The sequence below is a fragment of the Gymnoscopelus braueri genome, assembly GCF_963280865.1.
Source record: "Gymnoscopelus braueri genome assembly, chromosome: 11".
Classification (NCBI taxonomy): Eukaryota; Metazoa; Chordata; class Actinopteri; order Myctophiformes; family Myctophidae; genus Gymnoscopelus; species Gymnoscopelus braueri.
In genome coordinates this window covers 47,838,901-47,854,990 of record NC_137613.1, presented here as the reverse complement: position 1 = coordinate 47,854,990, position 16,090 = coordinate 47,838,901, and the positions used below count along the sequence as shown (strand labels likewise).

The 16,090-nt window shown below is 42.3% G+C and overlaps 1 protein-coding gene across 1 annotated transcript; it reads right to left on the bottom strand.

Annotated features, from left to right (window-relative positions):
• Positions 1-4,768: 4,768 nt before the first annotated feature.
• Positions 4,769-14,689, bottom strand: LOC308095684 (5-hydroxytryptamine receptor 3E-like; the record flags this gene model as incomplete). Its single annotated transcript, XM_080442727.1, has 9 exons — positions 4,769-5,067; positions 5,865-6,053; positions 6,922-7,132; positions 7,602-7,762; positions 8,122-8,291; positions 8,806-8,912; positions 10,128-10,307; positions 13,724-13,809; positions 14,563-14,689. The coding sequence occupies 9 exons, from the start codon at positions 14,687-14,689 to the stop codon at positions 4,769-4,771; spliced, it is 1,530 nt and encodes a 509-aa protein (XP_080298853.1).
• Positions 14,690-16,090: the final 1,401 nt, after the last annotated feature.

Below are 16,090 nucleotides of genomic sequence, written 5' to 3'. Positions count from 1 at the left end.
GTACGATGAGGGTTGGCAGGTCTGTTTGTTGTATAAGCGATTTTGGGCTTATGTGGGCGCACCATCTACAATGGACTAACTGAGCAGGAATAGTAACATTCACCACACTAACTGTCATTGTTGACAACGTGACTTCACAGCTGCGTCAGCCACGACAACCACGTTAGCGTTAGCTACATGCTACGGTAAAAGTGCGTTAGCGTTAGCCGCATGCTAACGGCTCATGTTAAGCACCCCTGGCCACTAATCATTCAAATACAACGAACGCTATCACAGTAGTTGACATAAACATTTGTTACATTAGTAGCAGTCTGCAGTGACCTAAATTCTTGACAATAGGAATGACAGGGCGATTTATTAGAGAAATGACGGTGATTGTGCTGTCCAGCTCAGCTCGCCCAACTATTACGGAGCCCTGCCGTTACTGCGTCTGTGATTTCGGCAGGGAGCTGTGTGTCTGAGCGAGTATTGGATGCTGCTATCTGGAAACTGCCCTCAGCATAACACGACCAATGAGAGGTAGCGCTTTCGTTGTTGCTAAGATACGGTGTGTGGCACATAGCGTCTCTGCCCCATAGCCTGTAGATCTCTCAAACGTGATTGTCGTAGCCTGCGTTGCCAGGTCTGCCTTTTGTATAAGCGATTTTGGGCTTATTTGGGCGCGCTTTTGGGACTAGTTTGCATAGACCACGGCAGCGCTTGTTTCTTGCCCGTTTCACGGATGTGGCAACGAAGGTGCTCAGTTTTTGTCACAGATGATGATGATTGGCTGTCAAAAGAACCATCCGGAAGTAAATTGCGAGCTGGCGAAGTGATTTGCATAAGTATTGGGGCGTAATGCGTTTCATATTAATTGTACATCCTGCAAGTACAGTAACGGTATGGGAAGCAGGTGTGGACACAGGCAGAATATTGAGGAATTTTAATGGAAAGTTTGGAGTTATTTGGGCCATGTGTCTGCTTGGAGACCCTCAACATGCAGACTCCATGAGTGGGCTCGTCACTCCATGAGTGGGCTCGTCAATTATGGTAGCTGGATATCAAAAAATTACCAAAATCTGACCAAAGGTTCCTTAAAAGGCCATTACTCCTTCATTATTCGCCCTACAAAAGTAATTTTAAAAGTACAATTATATATTAAAGCAATTGGTTGTAAGCATGTTTAACAATGTAATTGGACATGTCTCCCTTTTCTACATGCCATAATGCCCAGGATTGGTGAATTCATCACCTATACACGTAATTCACATTCTGTTGAACCTTTAACCCTCTAGAACCTGAACTATGAAGGAAAGGTCAGAAAATTAAATTTTTTTGAAAAGGGACACTTTATTGGGTCTTAAAACATTTTTGATTTTGTTTTATTTTTTTTAACATTCCTTTGTATCATTTATTTGTTGTATCATATTTGATACAAGGGGTATTAAAAGGGGTATTTCAAGTCGTTTTTTTTTTTTTTACTGCCTCCCCCCTGGCCAGCCGGGGCGCCTGATGGAGGGGAAAGGAACTGGTTGGAATAACGTGTTCCTTCCACGCGCTACGTCCAACCAGGGAAACTCTCCCCTGTCAGGTGATAAGAAGGTCAGTTAGCTCTCATGCATTGAAGGAGGCATGAGCTCGGCCCTGGCCTCCCTAGGTTGGCAGAGGGAGTGTAGTGCCCAGGATTACATAGAGATTGGCACTGGGTGTAAAAAATAGGGTTACAAAATCGTGGGATAAAATTTTGAAAAAAAATAAAAAATCAAGTCGGTTTTAACATTACAAAAACATTTATTTTAGACCTGTAGTATCAAATATGATACAAATCATAAAGGACTATAGACCTGTAGTATCAAATATGATACAAACACTTTTGACATCATAAAAAACAAACTCAAATGCTAAATGTTGAGAGCTCATAAGTGCATTCAAGTTATCCAACACTTATTTCAAAATATTAGTAAAGATATACTAGGAAAACGTACCCGAACTGCTTAAAAAATAATTGTTTGTTAGTAGTGCATCAACCTCTCCTGTTTAGTTGATGGCAGCCATTTTGGGTCAGACCACCTGAGGCTCTGTAACTACCTGCAGTGCAAATGGTATGGTCCAGGGGGAAGTGGGGATGTGTCAGATATGATACAACAGGTTCTTGGTCCAAGTATTCATTACACTGATTTATTAAAAAATCAGTGTAATGTGTGTATCATATATGATACGTTTGGTGACATAGGGTTAAAGAGATTTATTTTTATATCAATAAGGAATACATTTATTATTACTGGGTGGTACTGTGACATTTGTAAAAACATGGCTGCCAAGTGTTGTGTATACAGAATGGCATCTCTTGTTCATTCTACAACTCTGTTTGCTTTCCGTGATCGTATAGTGGTCTGCGTTGTGGCCGCAGCAACCCTGGTTTGAATCCGGGTCACGGTACGCAGGTATCATAGACATGTCCTGTTCCTTTTCTCACATGAACGGTACAAATATTGAGTTAACAAGGATAGACTAAAATGCTTTTCAGTGATTATGACACTGTTATTGAGTGCAATAAATAGTTATTACATGGTTTCAGAAAAGTATGTAAAGCAAACGTAAAGCGTTTTTGGGGCACTGCACTGTACTGCATCCCACTGGGCTTACAATTGCTGTTGGTATACACATTATAGCAATTATAGCAATTGTCATTATGAATGCATCAGGACCATTACAGATGACTGGATCAACCGACCTCTTGACATTTATACATCATGTTAATGTCCAAAAAGTCAACCGCTTGAATGTGATGGGGCGCTTGGAACCTGATTGTATAACACGGAATGTGAAATGCAGAATTTACCATTTGCTCTCACACATGACTTTTAAAGATTTTCCTGCAACGGAATTTCAAGCATTCCAGAAAGTTCTTCATATCCACTCAAAGCTGCAGGGATATTGTCAGAATGTGGAGAGAACTGCGAGCTAACCAGGAGTCAAAGCTGGAATCTTCCTGACCCGTTGGCTGACACGTCTTACCTTGATCGTATAGGGGTGAGTACTCTGTGTTGTGGCCGCAGCAACCCTGGTTCGAATCTGGGTCACGCCATGCAGGTATCATAGACATGTCCTGTTCCTTTTCTCACATGAACGGTAAAAATATTGATCATCATCAGCAACACCAACGGTCCAACGGTCTCACTCCCAAGAAGGCACATATTGAGTTTGGCAGTGCCGCTTTAGACTCCACAGGGGCCCTAAGCATGATACAGGACACATGCACGCGTGCGCAGTTCTGGGCGGATTGGGTTCATTTTTTTTCTCGGTTCTGGGCGGATTGGGTTTTTTTTTTCGGCGGGTAGGCGGGGGCCCCACGCAACCTGCGTAGTGTGCGTGTAGGGAGAAGCGGCTCTGAGTCGTTTGGTCAGAACCCTGTCACGGCACATAGTGATGTCCAGGGGCGCCCGCGACAGCATTATGCGCCTTCCAGGGTCACTCATAGACATTCATAGAATTGGAAAAGGCACAATGCACCGTCTCAGGAATTCCATTGATAATACATAGGACACAACATGCACTAATAAGAGACTTGCTTGAAATGCACCCGACCACACACCACCACCCACAAAAAAAATTGAAATATTCAGAGCATTTTCATACTAGTTTGGTAATTTTTCGATGAGTATTTGTTGAGAACGGGACATTTGTTTACCAGGTCCAACCCCTTGACGTCAGATTACTTCTGCATGCTTGTAACTGATATTCTTTATTGTCAGTAAAGATCTCACAAACATTTTTATTTAATCTAATTGTATTGGTTAATTAAATTAAGGATGAAGCCTCACAGCTCTTAGCCGCGATGCAAAACGTTTATTAAAAAGAAAGCAACGTTTCGACAGTAAAGTCTTCCTCATATGCGTGGATTCGAGTGAAAGATGCGCAAGACCATGAATCCACGCATTTGCATTGACAAAGCTTTGGCAGAATACGCCCCAAAGGTAAACTAAAAGTGCGGTGTGACCTTACAATTGGTAGTCCTTTAAATACCAGAACACACAAGCATCAAGAAACAAACTCAAACATCTTCAGATGGCTTGCCCAGGTGGAATCAATCTCTCAATCAACGTCCGGACAAAGAAGGGAGGGGGAGAGGGACAGTAAAAACGACATGCAGGGATGTTCCTCTCACGTGAAAAACTAGTCAATGGTTTCTACAAATCCATATCCACATCAAGCACATATAATTACTTAAGCAAATTGTATGGGACTTTGTGTGTCCAATAGTATTAACTCAAATTCCAACCAACAAAGCCTTCACATAAAGAAACGCAAAACTATGAAATATTGAGCAATTTCAACAAACACAACACAACATGGGTCTTCAACAAGGGGTCCAGGACCCCTAGGGAGCGCCAAAACTACAGGGGGGGCGCCAAAACTTTGTGTGACAGGGACTTTTTATTTATGTTTTATTAACGACTTGAAACCTGACATCACTATCCTGAGGGGAACATTAGACGAAAATAGCAGATCTACAAGCTCAGCAACGCGTCGCTAGATCGGCTATTTTCGGCAAAGTTTGTTGTACAGGGAAAAGAAGAGCAGACCAAGTACCGAGCCAAAGGTCAAGTTTACAAAGTATTGAGGGTTTAAGTCGTTAAATGTCTAAAAACACATTTAACATGAATCCAATATGTAGTGGGGGTCCCTGCTTCATATCTCTCTCTCTCAGCTAAGGGGCCCTTGGCCTACAAAATGTTGAAGACCCCTGGTCTACAATAATGGGCCTTGTATAACAAACAGTGGTCATCTACATATCAGCTGCATGTGAGCTGGCCCAGATACAGACGATGGTAATGAAGCTGACTGCTATGAAGATGATGTAGAAGATGAAGAGCAGGCGGTCAACGATGAAGCCCACCTGGACCCACTCCTCAGAGCTCTGGTTCCCCGTCAGCTGGCGGTCCACCTGGAGGCGGATGGCCTGGAGGTCTTTACCCAGCCTCCTCATCTCCTCCAGGGCCTTATCCTCCACCTCAGGCCCCCTCTCCTCTGGAGCTTTCTCACCAGCCTTGTCCTCCACTGCCACCAGAGGGCAGGCATTGACTTCTAGGAAACAGGCATACATGACATTAGTGTAAAGTAGCTGGTCATGGGAGGTAAATATCCAGTGTAACTAAGTACATTTACTCAAGTACTGTACTTAAGTACAATTTTTAGGTACTTTTTCTTTACTGGAGTATTTCCAATTGTCTATACTTTTACTTCTACTCCACGACACCTCAGAGGCAAATATTATACTTTTACTCCACTACAATTATTTGAAAACATTAGCCCTATTTTATACGCAGGCTATTTGAAAATAGCCGATCTACAAGCTCACAACGCGTCGCATCGCGCATCGCGACGCGTTGTGAGCTTGTAGATCTGCTATTTTCATACATTTTAGTACTTTTACTTTCGGTACTTTGAGTACATAAATTTTGAATTCTGGACGTTTACTTGTAACAGAGTACTTCTACATTGCAGTATTGATACTTTTACTTAAGTAAAACATTTGAGTACTTTGTCCACCACTGTAAATATCACTAGCTTTGAGTGAACGGGGTGTATACAAACGGCAAAGTTCTGAGCTGACATCATCTGGCCCTTCTGGCACATGCAGTTACAGGTACATTAGGTCTACTCCTAATTCAGTGCATGTATGCTCAGCTAAATGTACTTGGCTATTTCCTTTCATTGGATGCTATGCATTGTGTCGTTTTTATGAGAAGAGTTTGTAAAAGTAAACTTCCATTGAGGACGTAACATAATCAGATGTATATAGAAATGTGGACTTGGTTAGGGTGCTATAGTAGAATAAAACTTATATATTTTTTATAACTAATACCATATTATTCCCATACCTGAGTTCGTTTTTTCTTTGGGCTTTGGAGGAAGGCCTAAAAGAGGGCCCAGGATATGTAGGACCAACACCTGGACCCATCGGGGGACCGGAGTGATGTTCCAACTGGAGTCACACAGGAGATTGGTGATGAGGATGGTCTCCAGTAGGGTGGTCACCATCAGAGCCAGGCAGAGACAGAAGAACACATCTGGGAAGAGAGAGATACAAGGGAGAGAAGGAGAGCAGAAGGAGCGATGGAAGTCAACATGTTCTCATGCAGCACATCTGAAAGGTTCTATTCCCAACACACACTCACATCTATGTGATAACAGACTAGACAGCATTGTTAACAAAGTGATTTAGGAACCTTCTGTAATCACTCAGTGTGATTTGTGGAAGTCATTCTCCATGCAGGAGGACATTATATGAAGTACAGAGACAACTCAGGTCCAGTTTACTAAGTCTAGAGGTTTTAAGTGGTGGACAACCTGTATCATAGTATACTGTATGTACTGTATGTGTATATGAGCTGTTTGAACTTGTAAGATGTGTGTCATTGATTGATTCCCACAAATAAGGAGCAAAGTGGGTTCCTTATCAGTTCAATAAGGGGACACGTCTTTTAGTGTTCAAATAAGGGACGATTCTGTATATATTTCAAGGGGCGGTTGGCAACCCTAACGATTTTGTAACCCCATTTTTTACACCCAGAGCTAATTGTCTATGTAATCCTGGGCACTACCTTCCCTCTGCCAACCTAGGGAGGCCAGGGTCGAGCTCATGCCTCCTTCAATGCATGAGAGCCAACTGACCTTCTTGTCACCTGACAGGGGAGAGTTTCCCTGGTAGGACGTAGCGCGTGGAAGGAACACGTTATTCCAACCAGTTCCTTTCCCCTCCATCAGGCGCCCCGGCTGACCAGGGGGAGGCAGTATAGTGACCAGAATTACTGCATGTTTTTGTGAGGGTACCTACCCTAGGGGACACGGGGAGAACATGCAAACTCCACACAGAGAGGCCCTTTCACCAACCCCACCTAGGGTATGGGCACTGATGAGACAGCTTGTACTACTGACTTATGAGAGGTACGCTGCCTCCAGTGACCGGCAGCAGGTCGTTCATCATGAGGAGGAAGACGGTGTAGCCCAGGATGAGGGTCATCTTGAAGGAGGAGCGGTCGGCGCTCTGGGGAGGAAGCAGGAAGCTGAAGAGGTCCACCGTGATGAGGAAACAGCTGGGAAGGAGGAGGTTCACCACGTAGAGAGTAGCCCTGCGTCTCAGTTTTAACTACAAGGGACAAGAACAAACCATTCCTATAGGTTCACTGTTCAGGGTATTATTACTACAAATCATAATATCTGCTATCAGTATATTCCAGGCATAGACTATGTTTAAGATGTTAGATTTAAAGTGCTCGGGTGACGCAGTGGTAAAGTGCCTGCCCACCACCGCGAGCGTCTACACGAACACAATTGGCCCGTTTTCGGGGAAGGGAAGCCGGGCGGGGAAGGTGATATTTGTAACTGCGCGTATTCCTACGGGCTGGGGGCGGCACCTGTCGGGAGGGAGTGTTGGGCGGGAGGAGTAAGAGGAAGGCCCTACGTCCTCCCGGTGGGGACTCCCCGCTGGCAGGTGAGTCAGTAGTATACAACAGCAGTGACAGCACACAAATGTCCCTGGGGAGGAATTAATTGGCATAACGACTAAATAGGAGGGGAAAAAAGCAACAAAAAATATATATAAGATTTAAACATACATGGAATGCAAGCTCATCAATGTCTCCCATAGGATCAACAAAGACATATTTAGTGCACGTGATGTCCATCAGCTCCCACTCTCCCATGGTTGTCAGCACCTCCTTGGAACGCTTCAGAATGTCCTCCAGTGGGTTCCCAAGTGTCAATCTCACCTCATTCTCTGAGAGGAGAAGAGGGACCAAAGGAGAGATTATACAAGGAGTTATGATGTGTTCCTGTCGGGCAAAACCTCTCATCTCCACGTTTTCACTTTTTGTGTTTTTTTGCAAATTAAATTAAATCAGAAGTTAGCAAATCCGCACGCTCAAAACGCGGCACGAAGTGTTTTGAGCTTGTAGATCTGCTACTTTTGATGCTTTTGAATTTGAATCCTGAAAAGTCAAAGTGATTATTATCCATTAGTAGTATTCAAAGTACATGTGAGGGAACAACCAAAAACTATTTGTATCTGAAACAAAACTGAATGTGACATTTAGGTGCTGAGGAGGAGCCCTTCTTGAGCAAAGCGGTGCGCCTCACTGAGGTACATGTAGGAATTGAAGGTGAGAGTGCAGTTCTGGACGTCAAAGGGGAAGGTGTAGATGTCAAGGTTGCAGGAGCTGACTACCCTCATGGGCATCGAGTCTACTATCCAGCCGTTGTGATTGGCCTTCACGTAGGGGACAGACGGGGCGTCCTTCGTGTCCATGCTGCAAGACAGGAACAAAGCAGAACGGCAGACTGATGTCATACGGCTCTAGAATGACCTTTTAGTTAAGTCTTTTAAAGTCATTCCTCGTGTTTAACCCATCATCAGGACATTAGCCTGGCATTAGCTAAACTCATCACGTGGGTTCACTGGCCAAAGTCAGGCTATCATGCCGAGTACTGATCCGATACAGTACCAACATGTAATAAAAGAACAAACTTTGAATAAATAACAATTCCATAATAATAGTTAAAGTGCAGCCACAAGTTAGTAGAATAATAATGTAAATAGTACAGTAAGAGTATAAAACAGTACTGCAACGTCAACTTAAAAGAATTGTTCAGTGCAAATGAAAACATCATGTTATAAATGACGTGGTATCGGATTGGCATAGACTGGCATACTCGCTGATACTGATACCAGCATTTTTGGGCAGCTTTTCCGATACTGGTATCGGTATTGGAACGACTCTACCTGTTAAGAGACAATCATGTAGTACATGTAACAGAACTCACAATTCGTTGATCACTACATCTGGAACCCAAACCTTTGTTCTGGGTAGAGTAATATTGTCGGCGCCACACTGGACCGGGTCCCAGCTGAAGAATTCATTCATCCAGGACTAAAACAACAGACTAGTGTTACTGTGCTGTACACAAAGCGGGCATGCAATAGGTTATATGGATGCTGGGTTAAAGGAGTACTTCAACTAAAAAAATACTTACTTTCTATCAATTTCACACCCCATGAAGCCTTGAATTCATGGAGATTTTGAAGTTTTTGTCGCATTCCTAAGCCAATCATTTGATGACCCGGTCATCAAATTATTGGCTCAGGAATGGCAACAACTTTAAAATGTCCATGAATTAAAGGCTTCATGGGGTTTGTAATTGATATAAGTAATTTTTGGGTGAACTACTCCTTTAATAATGAAGTCATAGACAATGCAGAATTTATTGTCATTACTGAATTTTGGACTGTTGCATTGCTGTCAGAATGTGGAACACAGTGAAAGAAATGAAGTAACGTCCAAATAGTGGTCGGCCACAAATAATTGTTTTGCATTGTTTAAGATAAAATACTCACAAAATATACGTAGATGTATGTAGTCAGAAGCTGAGCTTTTTCATCCTGTTTTTATAAAAAAGAAAATAATAATAATTAAGAAATATATAATTCTTTACATAAGGACCTATTATTTTGCAGAAATTAAACATCATTGTGTCACTTTTAGACGGCTTATGTGTCACAATACAATGAAAGACAAACTAGACAATTGAAAGTCCAGACTGCATAACAACACTTGAACTAAATGAAATACTATAAACCCCTTGTCTAGAGTGAATGGTCCACATCAGAGGTAGGCAACCTTATAGGCACGGGTGCCAACATTGGCACGGGGAGAGGTGAACACTGGCACATGCTGGCATAAGTCTGAGGCAGAGGATTTCTGGTTTAATATAAAACATTTTTAAACATTTAGTCAATTAAACTAAGTCCCCTCACATATGTCTCCAGATTGCATCCTGCACATAATTCTACATTCATTCAAACTCTGAACTCTGACTGGGGAGGGAGTCTGGGAGATAGGTTGGGGTCTAATGACAAAATGTCCTGATGTGAAAGAAAATAATACATTTTAAAAAAAGGTTGTATTTATGGACAATTAAAATCTGCTGGAAATATTTTAATTTGGTGTTAATGTTGATATGTTACACTGACTATCAAGAAAATAAAAACATGGCACTTCATGTCAAAAAGGTTGCTGACCTCTGGTCCACACTAATAATTATGTTGTGGAGAACAGAATGTTCACTGATTCTACAAGAGGACGTACCACGCCGAGAATACCAAACACAATGAAGGATGTGTTGACATAGGTGGGCGTCGACATGTTCATGACGGGCCGTATGGCGCTCAGCTTGAAGACAGGTCCCAGAGCCTCCAGGAGAGCAGTGGGATCCGGACGCGTACAGTTCAATACAATGGCACCATCACATGGAACTGTGGGACGACTCTGGTCATGAGCATGCTATGGTTATTTGTTCTCTTACAGACTTTAAGTGAACTGATTAACCACTAAAACCCTGTATACCTTGTTGTACAATATATATATATGTGAATATAGCCAATATGCAAGCTCACAACATGGTGAATTGGGACACATTGTGAGCTTGCTTTAATATATCATTATTATTTCAGGGGTGGGCAACCTTAGGCACGGGTGCCAACATTGGCACAGGGCAGGGTGGTCACTGGACACAGGCACAGTGCCACAAGTGAGAGAAGATTTTCTTTAAAGTGAAATATTTAAAAATCCTGCACGTAATTTTACATTCATTCAAACTCTGAACTCTGACTGGGGAGGGAGTCTGGGAGATAGGTGCATCGGGTTGGAGTCTAATTCTGAAAATATTTCAAAAGAAGAAAAACAAATAAAGGTTCCTATGTACATGGACAATCAAAATGAAATATTTTTGATGTGACGTTTTGATGTGGTGTCATCATTCTTAATGTTGACATGGCACACTGACTGTCAAGAAAATAAAAACATGGCGCTTCATGTCAAAAGGTTGCCGACCCCTATGTGATTGTAGCACAATTTGCGGATCAGATCCCAACAACATTCCACTGCTACTACTATACTAACTATAAGTTAGTTACAAATAAAACCAAGTTGATTCTTTTAGATGTGCTAGTATTTCAGAAAATGTTCATACAGAATTAGAGCCCACAGGTCGATGCTGGGGTGGTGATAACAAGAATTAAGCATCTATATTAAAAGACCACTCCTTACCCTTCATGACACTGATGGTAATGATGCACAAAATCACAAAGGGCTGGACTGATGGCTGGAGCAGCTAAAATTGACATGAGCAAGATTAAGTAATATAATCAACAGTTAAACATGATAGAACTTAAAGGTTTAACGACATTCACTTTTACACCACATTCAAAGTCTTTGTCATGGTCCTTCAAAAGTGTACAAAAAGTTTTAAGTGAAAATTCCATTCCAGTGATCCATTTCAGGTGTTTTTCTCTCACATTTCTAAAGCCTTTTCAACTGCAATGAAAAAAGAAATCTTTGCCTGCGGGTGTCGCTGGTGAGGGATTTTGCCTGTCAATCATCGCCTCTGCTCCGCCCCCCCCCCAAAGGAAAGGATAGGGGAGGGGAGGGGCGAGGAGGAGAGTGGGCGGGATTAATCGACTGTGACCTCACTGTCGAAGGGCCAAGCTCAGATTACTTTTCAGCCTAATTATTCAGAAAACCCCAGACCACAGAAAATCCACTGAATGTTCTAAGTTCAGGTTTTTTGGGTGTAATTGAGGTCATAAAACCCCAAATAAAACATTGAAAATAAAAAAAGTGAAAATGAATGTCATGATACCTTTAAAGGTAGGGTAAGTGATTTGCAATTATTCAAATAATTGCAAAATGGGTCTATGTTCTGATAGTGCTCGTTACTATAAAGTGTCCTGTCCATATAAGGAGTCTCCATGTCTCTCCAGCTCTTTATAAAACAGAAAATGCATTTTCGTTTCAGTTTCAGTTTCATTTCCAATTTTATCCAATCAGGATAGAGAACTCAATCAGGATATAGATTAAACAAGTGAAATTGGAAGTGATGACACTAAGAAATGAGCAGGCAAAATTTTAACAGGAACACTATAAAAATGAAGCTTAAAAATAGGTATTTTCTCCTGATTGGCTGAGATTTTGACACCTACCAGAAAATGTATTTTCTGTTTATTAAAGAGCTGGAGAGACGGGGAGACTCCTGTTACTGAACCAGTGTTGTGCAGTAACGAATTAAAAATAATATATTACTGTAATATTATTACTTTTCCCAGTAACGAGTAAAGTAAGGTATTATTCTGCCAGAACAGTAATATAATACCATATTACTCGGTCAAAAAAGGCCTCGCTACTCGTTACTGATGACGAGCGACTTTTTTTTTTGTTCATTCATTCATTTAATATGTACTCTCTCTCCGTCTCTCGTAGAGGCAAGTTCTCGCATCGTGCAAAAATAGAGCAGATCTACAAGCTATCAACCTACGTCAACAGAGATGCTTTTTAGCTTGCAGATCAGTTCTTTTTTAGCACGCAGCCTGCGCACAGTTATGACGTAGTGCATGACCCGTATGCGACTGCTGCGTCGTGTATTTCTCCGACGTTTTTTAACTTCAAAAAGCTCTTAAACTTCTATTTTGAGGCACGGAATTTACTTAAAAGATATCTTCCGGATAGAATGTAGTTGTTTAACTTCATATATGTGGTCAATTAATCATGACAGAGCCCATTTAAAAATAAAAATTCAGAGAACCGGCAGGGGCGGACAGTGACACGCATTGTATCCGAATAAAGTAACCTATTTTCGGCATGGCCCTTTCAGAAGTCCCCCTGCGTCACTTGTCTGGTGGCCGGGGAAACGTGTTTCTGAACGATTGCGTCCTTTGTCAGTTAATCACAGATTACAAACGGTGTTCCTCTCCTCTCCTCTATATCATTGGTTCTCAAAGTGGGGTCCGGGGACCCCCAGGGGGTAGATTAGGCACCAAATGGACCCTCATGGGTCTATAAATGGAACCAAATGGACCCTAACGGGTCCATTTGGTTCCATTTGTACACTCTCAGAGTTAAATTGACATAGATTTTACAATTTAAATTGCGGTCCAAGTGATAGAAATGCCATTAAATGGGGGTCTGTAGCCCTAATGCATGTCAAACTGGGGGTCCTTGAAATTAAAATGGTTGAGAATCACTGCTAGAGCCGTAACAAATCTTCTCTTATGGGGGTCCCTGGCATGAGAACCACTGCTCTATATCTCCTCTCCTCTCTCCTCCCCCCTTGCACTTTGGCTAATTAATATTGACTGGTGTAAGATATGTTGAAAAGGTTAAGAAATGTTCAGGCAGTCAGCCAGTGTGTGCAGTTCAGATTGATGTTGTTCCTGTAAGGATAATTATTGTTCCAATTCCAAATATGGAATTTGCAGCAGCAAAATACTTAAAAGGATAAAGACTGTTGACTGTTTTCTATTGTTCCATTAAATTGGATTCAGTTCTAAAAGGCTAAAAACTGTACACGTCTTTTCTTTTGCGAGGGGGCGCGGGGAAAGTAATATAAAGTAATATGTAATATATTACCCTTGATTCCAAGTAATATAATATTATTACTTTTCAAAGGAGTAATAAGTAATAAGTAACATATTACTCTCCTAAGTAATATAAACCAACACTGTACTGAACAAACACTCTATAGCAATGATTACTATCAGAATATAGTGCTTTAACCTTTTAACAAAATACTTTTTGTTTTAACCCAAAAATATCACTTACCCTACCTTTAAAGTGTTCATCACAATCAGAGCTCAATCCAGTTTACCTACACATGAGACTACAGTATGCACCATGAAAACATAATTTACCTTCAGTTTAGAATTCTTGTCAGCCATCAATCGCACTGTGAGTTCAACGTTGTCAGAGGGTAATGGTTTCTTCAGCTTCCAAATGGCTGCAGATCACAGATTAATTTATAACCAAAGCAAAGGTATTTTACATAAACAAATGATCTTGATTGACGTGTGCAGACTGCGGATGGAAATGAGCTTCCAGCTAAATCCAGCATGTTTACATGAGATCATTTTCATCTTATTGAAATCACATTCATGTACTGAATGTACATTAACATAATTGTCCTGTAGTTGGGCAGCCTTTCTTACAATTTATATTTGCTAATAGTATGTTGGATTCATGCATATTTTCAGACATTTAAAACAAAATTTCTATGACTTCAAGGACCACCTAGGGGTCACGGACCCCCAGTACCCCCAGTACTCCACTGTACTTCAAATCCAGGAGAACTCCAGGAGACTCCTGCAGGATCCAGGAGGGTTGGCAGCCCTGATATACTGTACTGTATGTATGTAGATATATAGATGCATGGGTGTGCATGTTTACATGAATGAATATGAAGTGTACGACTGTTTCCTCAGAAACAATACCACGTATGTGTTTGTGGTTTGCAAGGAAGACAGGAACCATGACCGTTAGCGACGGGGGGTTTGATCTTACAACACACACACACACGCACGCACGCACGCACGCACGCACGCACGCACACACACACACACACACACACACACACACACACACACACACACACACAGACACACACACACGCACACACACACAAACTCGCACACGCACACGCACTCGCGCAGTGAGTGAGTGAGTGAGTGAGTGAGTGAGTGAGTGGGAATCTCACTGGACTCGACCACGCTGGTGGCAAGCCTGTCTCGGGACAGGATAGCCGGCTTTCTAGCATGTGTACGGTCTCTGCGCTTGGGGCAACGAGTCACGTACAGAACGTGCATGCAAGCAGCGGGTCTCATGGCTTCGGCCATACACCTGATCCGGTTGGGCAGATTCCACATGAGACCTTTCCAGAGGTGGATGCGGGCTCTGAGGATCCCGCACACCATGGGCTCTCGGAAGGTGGTAGTGTCCATCATACAGGGACGGGTCCCTAACGACTTCAAAAAAGCAAGGGTGAGCCCTCTGTACAAAAAAGGAAACCAATTAGACCCTGGCAACTACCGCCCTATTTCTATTCTTAGCTCCATCTCGAAAGTCATGGAAAAAATAGTCTATGAACAGGTCGATAAGTACCTTGCCGAGAACAATCTAATTTACAAATTCCAATCTGGTTTCAGAACAAACCACTCCACTGACACATGCCTTCTCTATTTGAACGACTCTATCAAACAAGATGTCGACAAGGGCAAATATTGCGGCATGGTCATGCTGGACCTCCAGAAGGCCTTTGACACCGTTAATCACCCAATTATGATCAATAAGCTCAAAGCAATAGGTTTTGATGATACGTCGGTGAGCTGGATGAGATCCTACCTGGAAGGGAGGGAGCAAGTGGTGGAAGTAAACGGCAACCAGTCCCCTCCCCTCCCAGTGACTTGTGGTGTTCCTCAAGGAAGTATACTAGGACCTTTACTGTTCCTGATTTATGTGAATGATATGTCTTCAGCTTGCGACTGCAGACTGTTCCTGTTCGCAGATGACTCGGCTCTGCTGGTCTTGGACAGGGACAGGCTGCAGGTTGAGAAAACTCTCAGCACTGAACTCAACAAGATCTGCATCTGGCTCTCCGACAACAAACTTTCATTACACCTGGGTAAAACTGAATCCATCCTCTTTGGGTCCAGTCCTAACCTTAGCAAGGCTGAGAGTTTCACGATCAAATTGGGTGATGATGTTATCACAAGAAAGGAGGAAATTACCTACCTGGGTTCCATCTTGGAGGCAAACCTCTCCGGTAACAAAAACGCCGAAAGAGTGATCAAAAAGGTCAACCAAACAACACGCTATTTGTGGAGGATTGATCGTCTAGTCAGTAAGAATACTCTGAAGATTCTTGCAGGGGCCCTCATACAAGGTCATTATGATTATGCATGCACTGCATGGTATCACAACACCTCCAAGGCCTTAAAAACAAGGCTCCAAACATCCCAAAACAAACTTGTAAGGCTACTTCTTGGCCTCAATCACAAAACCCATCTAACCACTGCTCATTTTGCTAGGATTGGATGGCTTAGGATTTGAGGACAGAGTACAGCAACTTGCTATGGGCCTGGTCTTCAAGATACACCACAACATTGGGATCCCCCTGTATTTGTCAAAATACTTCCAAAATGTTAATGAAGTCCATGATCATAACACCAGAGGCAGCTCCACAAATCATGTTCAACCCAGATTTGGCTCAACAAAGGGAATGAACT